This window comes from Pollicipes pollicipes, unplaced genomic scaffold (assembly GCF_011947565.3).
Source record: "Pollicipes pollicipes isolate AB1234 unplaced genomic scaffold, Ppol_2.1 Scaffold_4295;HRSCAF=5057_pilon_pilon_pilon, whole genome shotgun sequence".
Classification (NCBI taxonomy): Eukaryota; Metazoa; Arthropoda; class Thecostraca; order Pollicipedomorpha; family Pollicipedidae; genus Pollicipes; species Pollicipes pollicipes.
Genome location: NW_023596461.1, coordinates 20674029 through 20692944, shown reverse-complemented (window position 1 = coordinate 20692944; position 18916 = coordinate 20674029). Strand labels below are relative to the sequence as shown.

General features: G+C 52.2%; 4 protein-coding genes across 4 annotated transcripts in view; 2 read left to right on the top strand and 2 right to left on the bottom strand.

The window, feature by feature from the left end:
- Positions 1-77: 77 nt before the first annotated feature.
- LOC119097038 (protein LSM12 homolog) lies at positions 78-8223 on the bottom strand. Its single transcript, XM_037220058.1, has 5 exons — positions 8071-8223; positions 2951-3087; positions 2519-2628; positions 1395-1524; positions 78-672 (listed from the first exon to the last, which is right to left on the bottom strand). Exons 1-5 carry the CDS (start codon positions 8189-8191, stop codon positions 619-621), a joined length of 552 nt encoding a protein of 183 aa, XP_037075953.1. The 5' UTR covers positions 8192-8223; the 3' UTR covers positions 78-618.
- A 656-nt stretch (positions 8224-8879) lies between these two features.
- LOC119096963 (coatomer subunit epsilon) lies at positions 8880-10230 on the top strand. Its single transcript, XM_037219965.1, has one exon. It carries the CDS (start codon positions 9111-9113, stop codon positions 10023-10025), a length of 915 nt encoding a protein of 304 aa, XP_037075860.1. The 5' UTR covers positions 8880-9110; the 3' UTR covers positions 10026-10230.
- Positions 10231-13844: 3614 nt separating this feature from the next.
- On the bottom strand, positions 13845-17289 carry LOC119097278 (ras GTPase-activating protein 3-like). The gene is made up of 7 exons (XM_037220327.1): positions 17245-17289; positions 16742-16861; positions 16175-16329; positions 15679-15847; positions 15079-15164; positions 14268-14296; positions 13845-13868 (listed from the first exon to the last, which is right to left on the bottom strand). Exons 3-7 carry the CDS (start codon positions 16230-16232, stop codon positions 13845-13847), a joined length of 366 nt encoding a protein of 121 aa, XP_037076222.1. The 5' UTR covers positions 16233-16329; positions 16742-16861; positions 17245-17289.
- Positions 17290-18642: 1353 nt separating this feature from the next.
- The window catches only part of LOC119097277 (protein monoglycylase TTLL8), a 4577-nt gene continuing 4303 nt past the window's right edge, over positions 18643-18916 (top strand). The window contains exon 1 of the mRNA XM_037220326.1: positions 18643-18699. Within this exon, the coding sequence (XP_037076221.1) occupies positions 18643-18699 (57 nt within the window). The remainder of the gene's footprint in view (positions 18700-18916) is intronic.

Sequence of the window (18916 nt, the reverse complement as noted above, 5' to 3'; positions counted from 1 at the left end):
ACTGCCGCTAACGGCGCCACAGTCGACCGCGTGTGTGGCCCCGAGCGCTGCTGTCGACTGCGCTCGACAACAGCCACGTCACCTCCGGGAGTGTATTCTCTCCGCGCCAGCTCACGCACGACTTCGCTCTCAGACACGTTCAATTTGCTTGAGCTGAGTGTGCCGAGTACAAAACTGTGACCTGCCGGGCGGACCTAGGCCTCCTGAGCACGCGTCCCCGCCGGAGGATCGGGCGGGGGCGGCTGCTCTGTATACTAAATGCCGCCACGGCAGGGGGAGGGGAGGGGCGCGCGGTCCGGCTGGTGCCCCGCGGCAACACCACCGCACAGCGCCACCCACGAACACCCTTATAAAATAATACAAACGACACCTCGGCCGACCGCCGACTCTTGCGCGCCACGACGCCGCGCGCAGCATTCACACCACGCAAACAGTCAACGAAATTTTAAATTAAAAGCTGTCTCGTACCCGCTTTGGCCTAATTTCTCGACAACCTCATCGCTTCAGGATTTAATGGAGCGGGCCTGTTTTACATCGCGCATTGCGGAGGCTGGAAACATTCACACTAGGCAGCCGAACATAAATAATGCACTGATACCAGGGTTGGGTTATGGTACTCTATTGGCTTGGCGATGCTGCTGACGAACTCCGCTCGTTGTTGAACTTCTCGACCTGCCGGCGAGAACGCGCCAGGTTAGCAGCTTGGCGGCTATCAGTCAAGTGGGTACGGTGCAGCAGACCGCGCGCCAAGCCCACTGAAGTGCAATGCTGAACGGCGCTTAGATTAGACGCTGGGGGTTCAGTTGATAATTTCGGCGTCCAACCTGCTGCTTGGAGCAGGAGGCAAGCCGTCGAAACCTTTCGATCGACGCTCCCGCCAAGGGTGTGACGAGAGGACGCGCGCACGACACAGAGGAAGGGAACAAAGTTGGGCCAATGCTACGTGATCTCAGTAACGTTACACGACCACAGCCGCAATACGTCCGCGACACCCCAGGATATTGCGCTAGTGCAAGTAACATGAGGGGGTTGGACAGTCTGCAGTTCCCCTTTACTTATCAAAACCAGGGTACGAAGACAGCCTGAAAATACTGCAGCTCGAAGAATGATACAATATTCCGGCTTCACCCGACTCGAAGACCCTTTTACCTCTACTGGCCCACTGCCACCGGCGGAAGCTTGCGTTGGATTCCATCGCAATTACACGAGTCGACAGTCATACAAACACCTGAGCGACAAACATCGTTCCTGCACCACATGCGCTAGTACCATACGTAGCGTGGAAGGGAAAGCCTGAGCCGCTTCCATGAGCAACACGACGCAATGGGGGCGTCAGGCCTAGTTTACTTGCACTCCGTGGCATTTCACACGCACAGGTCTGCATGGGTCCTCACAATTTTGGAGACGTATTGGTAGGCTTGGCTATCGGTCTGGCCGGCCATGTTGGCCGTCTGGTAGGGCGCCTTGATGGTGACCTGGTTCATCACCACGATGTCGGTGCCGCTCCACTGGATCTCTTCCAGACTGCCGGCGCGACGTCGGGATCAGGTGAGCGCGGCCGGCCGCCGGGACGGGGGGGGGGGGAGGGGGGCGAGGCGACGAGGGCACGGGAAGGGACCAGCCCTGGTGTCCAGACAGACCGCGCGTCCCGCCATACCACAACGCGTGCGCTGTTCGTCTCGGTGCGCCAACGCAGCGGCACGGGAACAATTGATGCTGGCGTCCAATTGTCAGTGTGCCGTACCGTCATCTCGGTTAACATTTAATATTGGGACTGGCAGCAACTGGCTGCAAAAGTTGCCGCCAGCCAGCTTTTACCATTTTAAACAACTGACAGAAGCCACTAGTGGCATAGACTGCCATATATTACCAGCAAAATAACAAGTAGAACTAACCGCATTGCAGTATAATGTAATGTCCAATGAAATACATCAAAGTCTTGGCTGTATAGGCAATGACAAGCATAAGTTTTAAAAGCATACATTTTGTTGTGAGCACTCGACATCTGTATAAGTCTTTGCAACAGAAGTATAGTATAGTCACTTATAAGCTAAGTCTGTGTGTAAGGTTTTGCCATAAAGATACTATCGCGTATAGCTGATGTCGTAGCACTCTTGCCCGTACGAGTCTTTGCCGTAGCACTTATGCTGTGACACCTGTTCAAAGGGCATGGATCCAAAAGCCAATTTCTGTGAATGTATCACACATTGACTGAAATACCACTGCGGTCAAGACATGTCAATAGGGCGCTAAATTTTGGAGTATTATGGCTATCTGGTCTTCTGACAGAACACGCCAGATTTTAACAGCACAAAAACTGATAAAACCCAAAATTGTTACCCCTGATCAACATGATACTGTCACATAACACAGGATAAATTAATTTGATGCCATTCGTTCGCTTGGTCACACGTTCATCACACACCGCAGGCAGGCATGCAACACGCAAATGGCTGCCTATGACAGCAAAGAAAAACAGGTACATCAACACCATAAGCAGGGCGGTACGGGTACGTACGTCTTGGCGATGTGTGCAAAGAGGTCGCGACCCTCGTCTGACACGTTGGCCTTGATGGCCGCCACCAGACGCCGCTTCTTCTCCAGTTCCGCCTCCTTCCGGGCGGACAACTGAAAACATGGCCACCATGAGCTGCTGTGTGGAGAGCAGTCATTGCATGACAGCTGGGCCTGCTGGCGGCAGTCTACTCCAGCCAGGCCACCCGCGCTGGGTCAGCTTTAGGAATCTGGATTCAAATCAGTGACCAGTGTGTTCAGTTGCATATACCAGTGCCAAATTGGGCAATGACTCAAAATGCACCAAACCCAAGCTATGTTATAGTCTATGTCTTACAGATGCCCAACACACTAAGTGAGTTTATTTTGTCATTTTTAATAACACGATTATTACAGCCAGGCCGAGCATCACAGTCCTGAAGATTGGGACACTCACCAAGTTCATGTCCAGGTTCTGAAGCGTAAGCTCCGTGGGACTGTTAACCTCCTTGGTGATCTTTAAATCCTTGACAGTGTTCAGATTCAGGAACAGCACATCACACTGGGTAGGTCGGCCGTTCGTTGGCGGCCGTTCTGGTTGTTCTTGGTTAAGGAAATACTTCATTCACATCTCTGCCGCAATGTCCATAAACAACCTTGTGCAAAAAATGCCCACATTGTTTTCTGGAGATTACAGACCAGCCTTAGCCTATATGATTTTCACTGACATACCAATGAAGTGACACAGCTTTGTTCCCTCTCCTGTTTGATACAACATTTTGTGCAGGTTTTGGCTTTCACCGACAGCCACCAAAGTTAGACTTGCTTCACTTCCACAGTGATCATGTGTTCAATTAATCAGTGTTGGCAATTCTACAAATTTTCCTGGTAGCGGAGTACAAATTTTCTATAGTGGAGTACAAAACTACCAAAGTGCTGTGGGTCATTACAGCTATATTTAGGTTATCTTTCAGAGATAATAGTACAATGGGTGGCGCTCCACAAACACGCCACTTTTCATATACAGCAATTCATGTAGAAGCATTTTAAATGAAAGGAAACATCAGTATTAATCATGCCACACTGAAACAACAGTCTCATGCTCTGTACTATGAAACACATGTGCATATTCATTGGTTTGCAATTTATGAAAGGCTCTGTGTATACATCCTTCAAAATGGAGGGTAATTACGCCGCAAGTTTATACACTCTCCAAAATGGAGGTTGGGTACGATATGCACAGCCAGACAAAAACAGTACGCAATAAATGCGAATGAGCACGCCACATACGGCCACCCTCTCATGCTCCACCACGATCACGCTACTCTCGCCCCACCACGGTCACGCTCCACCAGCTAGCTGGTTTTAAACACAGCTAAACATTCATGCTCTCCACCTTCCCACACCCAGCTAACACCCGAGGCCCTGCACGTCCCACCCAAACAATAGAGACAGACAGCACTCTCCAGCCATTTACTGAGCCAGCGCAAGCACAATGCCTGACAGACCCGTGTAGGCCGGCCAAAAGAGATCGGAGTCAGTCACTCCGCTGGCTCCGACGGATAATGCAATGCATTAATGGATTTTGATGCGCTTTAACTGATATTGCACAAGATGATAACTTATGATGCCATTAATTGATGTTTTTGTCCTAATAAGCCCTTCTCCTTACTTTGCCGGGCCAGTCATGGATTCATGTCACTCTAGTGTCCTGGCGCTCTTGCCGGAGTGAGATGGTTGTCTCCGAACAGTTTTTGGGCTATTTATAGCAACATTTAAAGGTCATTTTGGGTATTTTAACTTTTATTTTTTTATTAAAAGAGTATTTTGTAAGGCCTGAATTACCAGCTTTAATGTGACATTCAACTTGGTTTAAATCCACAGCTGCCTTAACATTTTTGTACTCCGAATACCAGGAAGTGGCCAAAAATCCAGCCACATGGCGGTTCTGGGCGAGTACAAATAAGTCCTTCATAATTGTGATGCCCATCTCTATACAGCTTCCCTCCAAATGTTTACAAGTCTGTTCATGGCATGGGCGTGTGCAGAATATTTATGCTCTTGACAAATCAGTCACGAGGAGGTGAATCATTAAAGCCAGTTGGAGTTTTCCTATGTTCAACCTACAACCTGAGCTGGAAGGTGGGCGCAAGCCACTGAATGGTTCAGGCGTTTCTGACGCTGAATTGCGAGTGATTCTCTTATTTGCATTGCCATGACACAGTGGCGACGCGTGGGTAGGCGGCCTTTTGCGGTAGGTGATTGGGCGTGCGGTTTTTAAGAGTGTTCATTGCATCCTTGGCAACTAATGCGGTTCGTCGTCAATGGTAGGTTAAGTCATGTTCAAGTTTGAGTTGGTCTGCATAGCGTAAAGGTAATCTACAGACCAGTGCGATTCTAGTACTCATTTCTTATTTCCTGGCATTGTTTATAGGCTATTCCATTCAGCATTGACATGCTTTATTTTTTACATTTTCATACATGGTTTATCATATACCTAAGTGGCAACACAGGCTGCTTGCTATTAGGCATGTTAGTCTGGTGGGTGCAATATTTGTGCTCTTGCATATATCAATACATGGCTCCTGATGGAAGCAGCACGTCTCAAGCTGTTGTACATCCTGGTTTTATTCTGTCCTGACACAGAGATAAAGTGAGTTTTTTCCAAAAGCTGTTCTTGTTGCATCATGATGGAGTATAACACATTTCATTTTACCTAGTCACAATCCTGAGTACAGAATCTTCTGGCATACATTATACCAGGAAACACCAAGTTTTCCAATGCTGATTAATCAAACCACTTACAGGTTTTGTCTGGCTTTATGTTTGGCTCATGATCAGCAAGGCACACATTTGCAACCCTCATGCCATTTGCATGCCTTATTCATTTCTCATATTGAAAGGTGAGCCTTAACATTGAGTAGGCACACACAAATTTCTTTCTACATCAGACCTTCAAAACTCTTCCCTGGAGCAGGGTCACACAATTAGTGGAGTACTACATTGATTCCAGAACAAGACCGGTGTTTCTGTTTATTACGTGTGGTTTTTTATAACCTAGGCTTATTTCTCCCCTTCTGGTTTTACATACCACACTGGAAAGCCTTGTTGGCTTGGGTGAAAAAGCTTGGTGGCTTCCTCAGCTGATGAAACAAGCAAGCTAAAATTGAGGCACCCAACAATACCCTGTGGTATGTAACTTGTGACAGGCATTTTGGGACATGCTGCTTTTTAAGGTTCCTTACTTTTGCTGAGTCAACATATGATTGAAATGGGTTCTCATATCACCACACATGCTAAATGGTCATTTACCATCTTCAATACTTCAGATTATAGGTTGGGCAAAGGGGTATGTAAGGAGGGTGATGCAGCAATGCATTCCACAACAAAGCCTTCTGGCAGCACAACCCTCAACAAAATACTTTTCCTTGCAGGTCAATGGTCCTCACAGCCAAAAGCATGCTGTAAAGAGCCAAAGACCACAGTCCATTATGCAAATTTGGATAAATCTGCAATGAAAATCAATGTTTCTCATTATGCTGCACCAATCAATTCTTTTTATTTTTTATCTAGCAGAGCCAAACCTGAAGGGAACTGGGCCAAGGTTTGTCTGCATGCTTTGCTGTTAATTTTCTGCTGTCCTGACCAAATAGTCTGACCTGACCTCTGACCAAATAGCATTTCTATGGTCAGATGGGCAGTGGCAAATTTTTATGGTATGGTATGCCTATCTGGGTGACCTTGAAATAGTCTGCATGGGTGTGTACCAGGCATGCTAAGAAACCAGTGGGTTTGAAGTCTTAAAACAGACAGGGCTTTTTTATTTGATCCTCAAAACATCTGTCTGATTGACAATCCCATGCATATGAGGATCATTGCCTTTCACCATTTCTAGCAGACTCCACATAAAGAATACATTAAAACTTGGAATGCATGCAACACCACAACATTCACTTAATGTTACCTACACTTAACCATGCCAAATATCTACTGAGAGCTAAAATTGTGCAGCATAATTGCATAAGTAAAATAATCCAGTGTTGCTTTGAAATTTGTGCCATGGACCCTTTTATCTAGCTTCTATTGTCCTAACAATAACACACCAAGTTTAGCTTGCATGCTGGAATCAAATGTCATTCAACCTTTGCTTAATAATAGCTTACCATATTGCTGGTCATCTATACAAGCATTGCAGAGGTAGATAAAAAAGTACAACAAAATAGACTCTGATAACAAATCACACACATCATACCAGCATGGTCCAAATGTTGCCAAGCAGGATGCATCAGGCCACAAAAACAGTGCCAAATATGAAAATATAAAAGAATAACTTAATTTATCTATAGATACCTACATCAACCTTGTATTCTGTCTCATTAAGTTGGTTCCTCTTGTATCTACTATTAATACTGAACAAAACCAGGTGTGTTCAAGTGATACAAGAAGGGAGAAACAGGCAACTTATACTATTTGAGTTGCCATGCTGTATTTAATAGCATAATTCCCAGGATCACATATCTCACTACTGATTTAAACATAGAATGCTGATTTTTCACTGCATTTGCAATATTGAAGTCCAGAACAAGGTAGAATACATGAAAGGATTCCTTGCAAGTGGTAAAAATAATGTTCTGTCAAATTCTTGCTTCATGAACATGCCAGCCATTACTGACACTTATGCCCAGTGCAAAAGGTTCTCCTTCTGCAACCTTCTGCTTAAGAGCCAAATGACAGATATCATTCATTGTTATCTTACTTCTTGGGGTTGGAAATGATACAAATAAACATAATATAAATGCAATTCTCATGTTAAAGGGTACAAACATGCCTAATGTCAGACCCCTCCATATGAAGTAGCTGTCATGCATGGTACTTATATAATTTAAAATCATTGCTTACTAAGAAAACAGTTAACTATATTTAAGATTCACTATTATTATAGCACCAATAGTAATACAAACTAATCATTACAGGGCACATACTAAATTAGTTATTTGATAGTTCATATGATACTTCACTCACTAAGATTGGTAACAACCTGTAACTTTTTGTTGCAACCTTATTAATCATTTGCAAAGCCTGCTGGCTCAACCTGTGCAATCCTCATAGAGAAAACAAATGCTTATAGGTGTTACCAATGTTGTTAAAATTTCTGCACATTTACTCCCTTGCATTAGTCTACAGCACATTGCCACATCTCCTCTACATGCCATGGCTACTGGAGCAACACCACAATACAATACAAAGTAGGCTACAATGAAGAAAAAAGCGGAATCACAAAAAGTGGAAAGCCAGAAAACCGGCAAGAACATCACATATTACATCACCTTCACTCCTGGACTCAGCTGCACACCCACACCTTAGTCACGCCCATCACGAGGTTCTGAGCATGTAAAGCAAGAGGTGCATGCCATCTCTTGGACTGAAGATCAATACGTCAAAATCTCATGTCATTATTTTCCTTTCAAATTCAATTAAAATATTAAAAATGCATTCTAAACACATTTCACGTGCGACCGGCGTGCGAGACTAATCCGACGCACACAACCTCACTCCGACATAAGGCGAAAAGGATACTCAAAACCAGAAACTTCGTCTGCCTCTCAAACGCAATAACTTCTCCCGTTATTTCTTCGTCGAAACAATTCTTGCAGTACACAGTACTCCCGACACCAATGATATCGCCCTCATCAGCCATCTTCCCCCAGCTCCACTTTGGTTTCCCAGTGATAGAGAAGGGCAATGACGCTGACTGCTCCAAACTCTCGGATTTGAATGAAACTATTGGTACTAATAGACAGTATATCATGAAGTTGCAAAAATGTTGTAAAAACAAAGGAAAACACCATGATAATGATAATGAGAAATACTTATGTACTTTATTATATTCAGTGCAATATCTCCATTAGTATATCAGCACAATATATCTTATTGAACGTACGTGCACGGCTATTGAATGAATGTGTTCTATGGTTGAAGATAAACGCCCAACCGCCGCTTGAAAAGCGGAGCGGATCAGGTTCTGCGGGCATAATAAGAGAGTTACAACCATGTTAAAATAAAGACACCATTTACTATGCTAGGTGGAAGTTAACAACATAAAAAAGGATTCACGTTACTTCCTCCAGCCTGGTCGCATGGTCCGCGCCCGTTTGCGTATGCCTTAGCGCGGTACAAAAGCCTGAACTTTAATGAATCAAGTCTACAATTGGCAGTTATGTCGGCTGTTCAAAACTACTATACAGTTTGTTACACGCTTCGTATGCAATATGCGTAGCCGAAATGCGTAGCAGCGCGGCTTTGCCGGTCGATTTTGATTTGGTACTGCTGTTTCCTTACACGTCAACATATCGCGTCAGGTATGCCGCAGCTGCTGTCGTTACACAATCGAGCCGTGGTTTCGGGCAGGGTGCGTTAAAATACGCCACTTTGCAAGATAGCAGCGACTAGGTCCGCGCGGTGGTTACTGTTTATAGTCTATGGTGATTTCGGATTTGTTTCAGAGGTTTTTAAACACAGATCCCCGAAATCAGGGCGGTTTGGCAAGCGGAGCTGCGTGCTGACTGAACGTGTGGCAGAGCAGTGTCGGCCACATTAAACGGCATATTCCGGAACGGATGATGGGGAGCCAGGGAAATGACGTAGATGAGCTGTTTGAAGTGAAAAATTCCTTTTATTTGGGCAACTATCAACAGTGCATAACAGAAGCTCAAAAGCTGAAGGTAAATGGACAAGAGCAGCGGCTGGCAAGAGATGTGTTCTTGTACAGGGCGTACATTGCTCTGAAAAAGTTCAGCATTGTGAAAGATGAAATTCATGGGGCATCAGCACCAGAATTGCAGGCTTTGAAACTATTGGCTGAGTACCTGTCTGGTTCACGATCCAAGCGAGATCAGGTTGTGACAGAACTGGACAAGAAGTTTGCAGGTGACATTGATCCCAACAATGTGGCTCTGTTTTTGGCAGGGGCAACAATTTATGCAAATGAACAGAACCATGAAGCAGCCCTGAGGGTCCTGCACCAAGCAACAGACCTTGAGTGCTCAGCACTGACACTCCAGATGTACCTTGCAATGGACAGAGTTGATCTTGCTCAGAAGGAACTGAAAGCAATGCAGGAGAAGGATGATGATTCAACAGTCACCCAGCTTGCCCATGCATGGTTCAACATTGCTGTTGGAGGGGAGAAGCTCCAGGATGCATTCTACATCTTCCAGGAGCTTATTGACAAGTCTGTTCCCACACCATTGCTGCTCAATGGTCAAGCTGCATGCTTTCTTGGGATGTGCAAGTATGAGGAGGCAGAGCCTGTATTACAAAATGCTCTGGATAAGGATAACGACAACCCAGAAACCCTGATCAACCTGATTGTCCTCTCGCAGCACACTGGAAAGCCTCCAGAAGTGATTGCCAGATATCTCAGCCAGCTGAAGGACTCTCATGCTAGCCACCCATTCATGAGAGACTACCAGACAAAGGAGAATGAGTTTGACAGGCTGGCTCAGCAGTATTCCATGATGGTGAAGTCATAGGTTATGCTGTGGTTGACTTGCCAAAGTTATCTGAGTAAATGCATTTGTGACTTTGTTGCTAAAATGTTTAGAATAAGGCTCCTGAAGGGCTGAAGTGGTGGTAAATATTTTAGTAGATGTATGTGTAGTTTCCATTGGGATGCCAATTTGGTGGTGTATGCTTTGCTTTGCTTCATTCTTTAGTCAATACAAGAAATGAATATGTGCCATCTTGTTTTCAGCTCTTCGCATCAACAGGTGCCACCAACAAATTAGAAGATATATAGCAATTCCATCATTTTGCACACAGTTATAGACAATGTCTCATGTAAGGATTAATTCACATGTGAAACACTGCATGATGCATATGTGCTTTTGCTAATAATGATTAATACCATCTCTGACAGGGCTCCCTATGCCATTGGTCTTATCTGGGATGATTCCTCCATTCCTCCATTCCTTTTGGAGTAAGAGAAACTATCAGCACAATGTATGGAATGCAAATGTTATTATATATGTTCTTGCATGTCTTACATGGCCAGCTGAGCAGAACCAGATCACTCACAATCCCCAGGATCACCCCAGACAGTGATGACATGGCCAGAGGTCACCAATGTATCACAGGTAACAGCACCACCTCTACTGTTGATTGCACCAGCACCACTGCTAACTGCACCACCTCTGCTGCTGACAGCACCAACCCCACTGCTGATTGCACCACCTCTGCTGGCTAACTGTACCAACCCCACTGCTGACCACACCACCTCTGCTGCTCACTGCATGGACCCTGCTGCTCACTGCACCACCCCTCTACAACATTACTGACCATGCCACCTCTGTTGCTGACTGAATTGACCCTGTTGCTGACTGCACCACCTCTATCACCTCTGCTGCCGACAACATTGGCTCTGCCGCTGACTGCACCGCCTCTGCTGTTGACTGCACCGACCCTGCTGCTAACTGCATCCCCTCTCTACCACCTCTCTACCACCCTTGCTGTTGTCAACAGCATTGGGCTGACAGCTGACAGCACCACCCCTGCTGTAATCATTCAACCAGGTGGTCAAATGCTCAGCAGTGCTGTTGAGCACCTATATTGTAAACATTTCAAAACTTTCAAAGCAGACCACTTCCTTTTGTCCAGATTTATGCATTATGCATTACTCAATGACAGCAATGACACTATTTGACTCATCCAGGACATTCACTGGAAGTATGCTATCTGGATGTGTCCATGATGTGTGTTCATGCAAGGTCATTGAGTGACCTAATCTGGCCTTGGGTCTGGTTCAGCCGCCTGGCCTCTTGCACTTTAACATTGTGATGCAAGCCTGGATGGATCCAACAAAAATAACTTAAGGTGGATTCTGGCATGACCTTGACCCATATGACCCAGTTAGCAGCAGAGGTGGTGCATGACCATGACCTTGTTTGCCGGACGTGAAATGGACAAATGGGCGCAGGCAGCGATGAATAGTGGTGTAGGGTTTGTTGACCTCCGAAGGCCGGAGCTTTCCATGGCCCGCAAAAAGGCGGAGTGGTCGACGTAATCTCGTGTGGTCATCTGTAGCGATTTGAAGGAAATGAGGCCGGGGTCATCCAGACCGTGCTGAAGGCGGTAGGGCACATTCCAGACCGTGTGGAAGGCAATGGGAAATAATGTGCTGGGCCATATACAGATTATCTCATGTCGTGCTATTAAATCCAAAACTGTGTCATTCCATGACACCAATGATACTACAAGACTTGTCTGGACATGTGTCATATGCTGCCTGGACATGTGCAGCTCAAGCAGACCGGCACGAGGCCGCCACGTGACCTGACTTCAGTCTAGGGTCGCCCGCTAGACTAATTGCACCCCAAACTAAGATGTAAGATGGAAGTGAATGTGTCAGCGGAAGTGGAGTGGTTTCCAAATTTCGGTGCGCTTTACCGGCCGAGCGTCATATGGTAGAATGAAGTGGAGTGTACAGTGGAGTGTCGAAGATCCACCTGGTCGGGGGTGTGGAGCTTGTCGTTCAGCTGGGGGAGGGGGCTGAAGCTATTCCCGACTTGGGTTCCAACATCTCATCCTTGGGAAGAAAATGGGCGAGATCCGGGAGGAGCTCGTCTGTTTATTATGGGGCTAGGTTGAGTCATTTTACGCTTCAGCCTCCCCCCCCCCCCACACACACACTGTCACTGCAAAACCACATTGTTGCTTCCTGGTGTTTGGTGACCTCTGTAGAGGTCACCGCTTTCGATGCACCACGGAGAGCTCAGCATAGTCGATCTGTCCTGGAAGAGCGCCATGATTTTCCTATCCATTATGTTCCACTCGGATATTAATAGGAAGATGGATCAAACCTTGATTACCTTAGATTAACGACATATCAATCGGGTTTCTTCTACGACGGTTTCAGAGGTGTTTCTGAGATTTACAGCATTCTGGACCAGATCATACGTAACGCAACAGATTGTGCCTCAAACCTCTGAAGAAGCGCGCCCGACACTGCATTCCAGCACGGGTCGGAAATGGAAGGGGAGACAAGTGCGCATTCAAACCGTTTCCTTTTAAGCAACACCACAGGCGTACATTCCTAGAGAATGGGAGCGAGGCTTCCCCGCCGCCCGGTGTGCGGTCCTTGGCTTCAACATCCCTCAGATGTGTCAGATTACGGAAGGCTCACGCACACCACGCAAAACCAGGCGAACAACCCACCGGGGCCGGCGCGGACTGCGCGCCAACGCACAAATTCCTGCTCGCAGTCTGTCATGCGGCACCAGCCCACACCGCCCGGCCATTTCGCACTCACTGAGCGCAGTGGGCCCGGAGCGACCCTCACGCGCCAGCTCGACCCACGACCGCGCTGCAGCAGCGCCCAGTCCTGCCTGCACTCCTCCGTCTCCCCGAGGCTTAAAAACACGGCCGGTGCGCTTTGTTACAAATGTATTAAAATACGGTGGCACGGGCCGACGCGTCCGGCGCCTGCCTCAGGCGGGTCCAGCGCCTGCCTCGGGCGGGTCCAAGGCCTCCCTCGGGCGGGACCAAAGCCTACCTCGGGCGGGTCCAGGGTCCGCCTCGGGCGGGTCCAAGGCCACCCTCGGGCGGGACCAAAGCCGACCTCGGGCGGGTCCAGGGCCTACCCTACCTCGGGCGGGTCCAGGGCCTACCTCGGGCGGGACCAAAGCCTACCCCGGAAGGGACCAGGACCTGCCTCGGGCGGGGCCAAGGTCTGCCTCGGGCGGGTCCAGGGCCTACCTCGGGCGGGTCCAGGGCCTGCCTCTGGCGGGTCCAGGGCCTACCTCGGGCGAGACCAAAGCCTACCCCGGAAGGGACCAGGACCTGCCTCGGGCGGGGCCAAGGTCTGCCTCGGGCGGGACCAAGGTCTGCCTCGGGCGGGTCCAGGGTCTCCCTCGGGCGGGACCAAAGCCTACCTCGGGCGGGTCCAGGGCCTGCCTCTGGCGGGTCCAGGGCCTCCCTCGGGCGAGACCGAAGCCTACCTCGGGCGGGTCCAGGGCCTACCCTACCTCGGGCGGGTCCAGGGCCTACCTCGGGCGGGACCAAAGCCTACCCCGGAAGGGACCAGGACCTGCCTCGGGCGGGACCAAGGTCTGCCTCGGGCGGGTCCAGGGTCTACCTCGGGCGGGTCCAGGGCCTGCCTCGGGCGGGACCAAGGCCTGCCTCGGGCAGATCCAAGGCCTACTTCGGGCGGATCCTGGGCCTGCCTCCGGCGTGTCCAGAGCCTACCTCGGGCGGGTCCGGGGTCTACCTCGGGCGGGTCCAGGGCCTGCCTCGGGCGGGACCAGGGTTTGCCTGGGGCGGGTCCGGCGCCGGCTGGGCGGCGACCGCGCCAAGCGTTAGCTGGCGGCTGACTTGTTATCCTTCCGCACGACGCGGCGTGCGGTGGGGCGCCTCGTTAGCATTACATGCGATAAGCGGCGGGTTACCGGTGTTACTGAACACGATATGGGGGAGGGGGACTATGAGGACCGGGGGTCGCGATCCCGGCTACACGTGGGGCTACAATGGAGGGGGGGGGGGGGCGCTCTCAAGCTACGGAGCTCCTGACACTGACCTCGGTTCAACCACGTAACAGCGGTCCACACGCGCTCCGTAACAATCAATAAATAATCTAATTTGGCTAGGCTTTCAGCGGGTGCGAGGCGCGCCTCGGGAGCGCACTCCAAACGGTGCCGGTCAGTTACAACGTCACAAAACATATGGCAGCGCTGAGGGGGGGGGGGAGGGGCATTGGGCCGGCCACTGCGGCAGATCGGCACTTCCAGCTGGACCGTCGGGCCGATGGCGGCTGGCGGCGGCGGACAGCGCCGGTTGACGGCAGGGCGGGCGCGGGCGGCCGGGCGCCGGTGGCGCGCGCCACTGCCGCCGCCCACACCTCCGACATGAGATCACGGGCGGCCGGCGCGCCGCCGACGCCGCCGGCGGGCTCGCGGGCCGCCACGCCTAAACTACAGTCGCCCACATCAGACTGGGAACAAAATGCCACGACGCCATGCACGACTCCTGCAGTTAGCCACATGCGAATGGGCCCTAGCGAATTATGGCGGACACGACGAGCTCACTGTCAACAAACAACGATCACCAACCAACGCACAAAAGCCGGCAGACACCAAAGATCATATCAAAACCTTTCGTCACTCCAAGCTAAGTTTCATCCAGTCCATGAGTATTAGAAAGTAACTAAACGTTGTCAACTACGTAAACATAAGTAAGAGGTATCCACTTCACGAGCTTAAAGAGAAAATGCGATCTTGGACGCTGGCGGCGCCCGGCAATCTCCGCAGTTCCAACAGCCAGCCCTGTGGCGGTCGCTTGGCCGCAGGCTTACCGCACTAATAAATGCAAAACAAACGCGGTCCGGGCAGCCGGGCGGTGGCGGCGGCCAGCTGGTCCCGGCCGCGCCGCCCGCTGCGCCGGCCCGGCGGCGGCGCGCCCGGCCGCCAGAGTATTGTTTGTCGTTGAGCGGTGGTCCGGCCTGCGGCTGGGCCGACGGCTGACTAGGTGGCGCGCGGCGCGACGGCGCGGCGACGGCGGCCGGCGCCGCCGCCGCTAGCCGGGGCTGCCGCTGACCCGGAAGCGACGCTGGTGTGGCGCTGAGTCGGAGGCGGGCCGCTGCCCGCAGCTGCAGGTAGTTGTCGTCACCGATCGGGGCCATCCTGCCAGCGCAGAGAAGGCCGTCACCACACTCCAGTGGCGACGCACGAGGTCGCGATGCGGTCGGTTGAATCGGCAAACCTATTTTTGGAACTTTAATGCATAAGGGCTGAGATCGAAATAGCAGCTAGGTAGACCTTATTTTGACATGCTTCATAATTTCATGTACCTTTGCTCATTATTAAAGTACGTAAAACGGTCAAAGTCGAATGTCTAATGCTAATAACAGCACACTTCCATTACTCTGGGAAGTCATCTGGTCTTTTCTTATCTGCCTATTGCATTTCACATGCCTATTCTCCTGGGTCTTAACACTCGTCGCATGTTTCGTGACAAGCTCAACCTTGACAACCATCTCAACCTTGATGACAGACTTCAGCCGCCCGTACCCGGAATCACGACAGCATGCTATTTACGCAGGCTCGTGTGCACAGGTCTGCGCTCATACGCCGGTACCGCGCGCCGAGCGAGCGCGCGCGCTCGGCACCCGCCAGAGAGCGACTGGCGCTGACTGACCGGGAGCCGTAGCGGATGCCCCGTGCCAGGCTGCGGCTGTGGTCGCGGTGCTCCTGCTCCAGCGAGATCACCGCCGACACGATGCTGTTGATGGTCTTGTAGCCCACCTCCGTGTCCTGGATCTCGTAGTCGGGGTCGCCCAAGTACACGGCCTTACAGGCGTACTCGTCTGCCGGCAAGACATCGCGTGTTGCGTAACATTACCTTTCCCACACGACTGGGCCCGCACGTGATACGCTCAATGGCACCAGTATCCAACCAACTGTGACTGTGAGCTCGCTCAGCGTCTCTCGCGCGGGGCTTTGTGACGTAGGGACACTATCACGCTAAGTGTCTCGCTATCAGAAAACGACAAACTCTGCCGGCTGAGGCTCTGCTACACCCCGGGCTCTGTGGCCAGGCGCTCCAGATGATACGACCCGCACTGCCCCGAGCGTCAAACTCAGAATCTCCGGACCAGCACGGATCACGCGGCGAGAGCGGCGCCAATACTGACCCTTGAGCTTGCCGAGCTCGTCAAGATTAGCGGCGAACAGGGCGTACACCCGCTCCATCTCGCGGTCGCTGTCGGCGGCCAGCTTGATCTCGGCGTGCAGCTTATCGGCCGTCACCGGCGCGCAGCCGATGGCGTTCTTGGTCGGCGTCCGGCAGCTGGACACGGCGCGGTCAGGTCAGGTTCAGGTCACGGGTGGCGGCGGCGCGGCCCACAGGACACACGGGGATGGCTCCAGGCCAGCGGGACCGGCAGCCGTCGCACGCGCGGCCGTGGCGGTCTGCCGCCGCAGCCGGGCCGCCGCTCTCAGCATCAACACTTCAGCCCAAGATCCCTGCCATACATAGGTACCCGGACATACTAGAATGGGGGAGTCGAACATGCCTGTATAACCAGAACATCGCGTGTGCCGTGCGTACGTCGGACACGACGCGTCGAGTCGAACACGATCACAACGTCCAGAATACAGGGCACGCCGCCATGGTCCCCCCAGCCAGTGAGCACGTCCACGACCATGCGACCCCGCCGCGTCGGCGGCCGTCTCTGTCCGGCCCGCCGGCCCGCCCTCACCAGGTCCAGATATTGGTCCCGGAACTGGCCAGGGTGGAACTGGTCCGTCTTGTCCTGGTTGTGCGCGCACACCTTGGACAAGATGTCCACCCAGGCCTTCTGGTCGACGCAGTTGTTGGCCTGCGGAGCGGCCGGCATCAGGTGGTGTTGTGTGTACGTCTGTGTGTGTGTGGGGGGGGGGGGGGGGCAGCCACCGCTGACCGCGGCGAGCTAGACAGGCGGGTAGACCTTGTCACGGGGCTGTGTTATTGGCTCCAGGCGTAGCCCGTGAATTGTAGAGACAATCAGGGCTGGCCTTCGATTCATTAACTCAGTGTGAAGCAGTAGCAGAAGCAAAAGTACAACTGCTGTCTTTGCGTATGCATTGCACGATAACAAAACAAAAAACAACAACTAGGTAATGCAAGCGTGGGACATGCCACGTGTCTAATGCTTGCAATAACCCGGGACTCTGGCACCCAAATAATCTATAGCTGGGTGTGATGAAAACAAACTGCACACACCTGTATGTACAGATCCTTGTCCGGCTGCACCAGCTTGAACATGTTCTTCTTTCTCTTGAACTGCGCCTCATCCACCAGCTCCACCGTCCGGATGTTTCCACGGGGATCTCGTGCAGGGGCCGTTGTCCTGGGGGCAGGGACGGGTCTAATCAGACACTCGGCTGTGAGGTACTGGGCGTCGTCCGCCGCCGGCCAGACAACCGTCCCATGACCCGGCGCACGGCGAGGGACGGACCAACGCCCGCTCCAGGACGCCGCGCCCCGGCCCTGGCTACCGCTGAAGTGAGGAAAAACGGTTTGAAAAAAAAAACGAAATAGGGGAGGGGGACACCACTGGGTTCCTTTCGCTACGAAAGGAATAGATGACCGCCAGCGATTGCTAACCGAGAATGTTAAGAATAAAAAAGTCACATAGTCCAATCAACTTCGGTTGAATCCTTAAAAGTGCTGCAGGTCAGATTTCAAGTCAGTAAAAAAATGATGCATAACGACGCCCCAAAAAGCACGCGTAACAACGAGAACAGCTGACCAATGTCCTGACAGCCTTGTGATGACGTGAACGGCGTGTAAATTTCCAGCCGCCTCCAACGCTCGCTGAGCCCTGGCTGATGGCCGCCGTAGCGCCTCGCCCGCAGTCCCACAGTCCGCCGCCCGGAGACGGTAGAGACCCGGCCCGCCGTCCCACAGTCCGCCGCCCAGAGACAGCCGAGGCCCGGCCAGCTGTCCCACAGTCCGCCGCCCAGACAGCCGAGGCCCGGCCCGCCGTCCCACAGTCCGCCGCCCGAGACAGCCGAGGCCCGGCCAGCTGTCCCACAGTCCGCCGCCCGGACAGCCGAGGCCCGGCCAGCTGTCCCACAGTCCGCCGCCCGGAGACAGCCGAGGCCCGGCCAGCTGTCCCACAGTCCGCCGCCCGGAGACGGTAGAGACCCGGCCCGCCGTCCCACAGTCCGCCGCCCGGAGACGGCCGAGGCCCCCAGCTGTCCCACAGTCCGCCGCCCGAGACAGCCGAGGCCCGGCCAGCTGTCCCACAGTCCGCCGCCCGGAGACAGGCCGAGGCCCGGCCAGCTGTCCCACAGTCCGCCGCCCGGAGACCGTAGAGACCCGGCCCGCCGTCCCACAGTCCGCCTCCCAGAGACGGCCGAGGCCCGGCCAGCTGCTCACCCTTGTGGGCCGCGTACGTCAGGCTGCGCGTGTGAGGCAGAAGTAGCGCTGTCGGAAGTTCTTCAGACCCATGAGCCGGCGGCCATAGCCCGCTTCACCCAGCACCCTGCAACGAGAGCGGTGCTGCTCGAGAACAGGTGACAGCGCCCCGAGGCCGGAGCGCGGCGGCCACCCCCGGCCGACCGCGCGTACCCACTGCTCGCCGCCGGCCGACCGAATAGACCCGACTTGTGCCCGATGGGTACTGCGCTGCGAGATCTGGCTGTTGCGCTGGGGACGGGCGACGATCTGCACGTGCGATCGCAGGGGAACCAAGCAACGTCCCACAACCGGAAACGCGCCGTCGTCTTACCAGTTTTCCGTTCGGGCAGCTGGACGAAAGGAAACTAGTTAGATTTGCACACGGTCGCGTGGCCTGCTCTTGCCGATCGAGTCACATCTCCTTCATCAGAGTCGCCTTTCCTCATCCATTACAGCATGCCCATGCGCGGCACGTTTAGATGGGCAACAC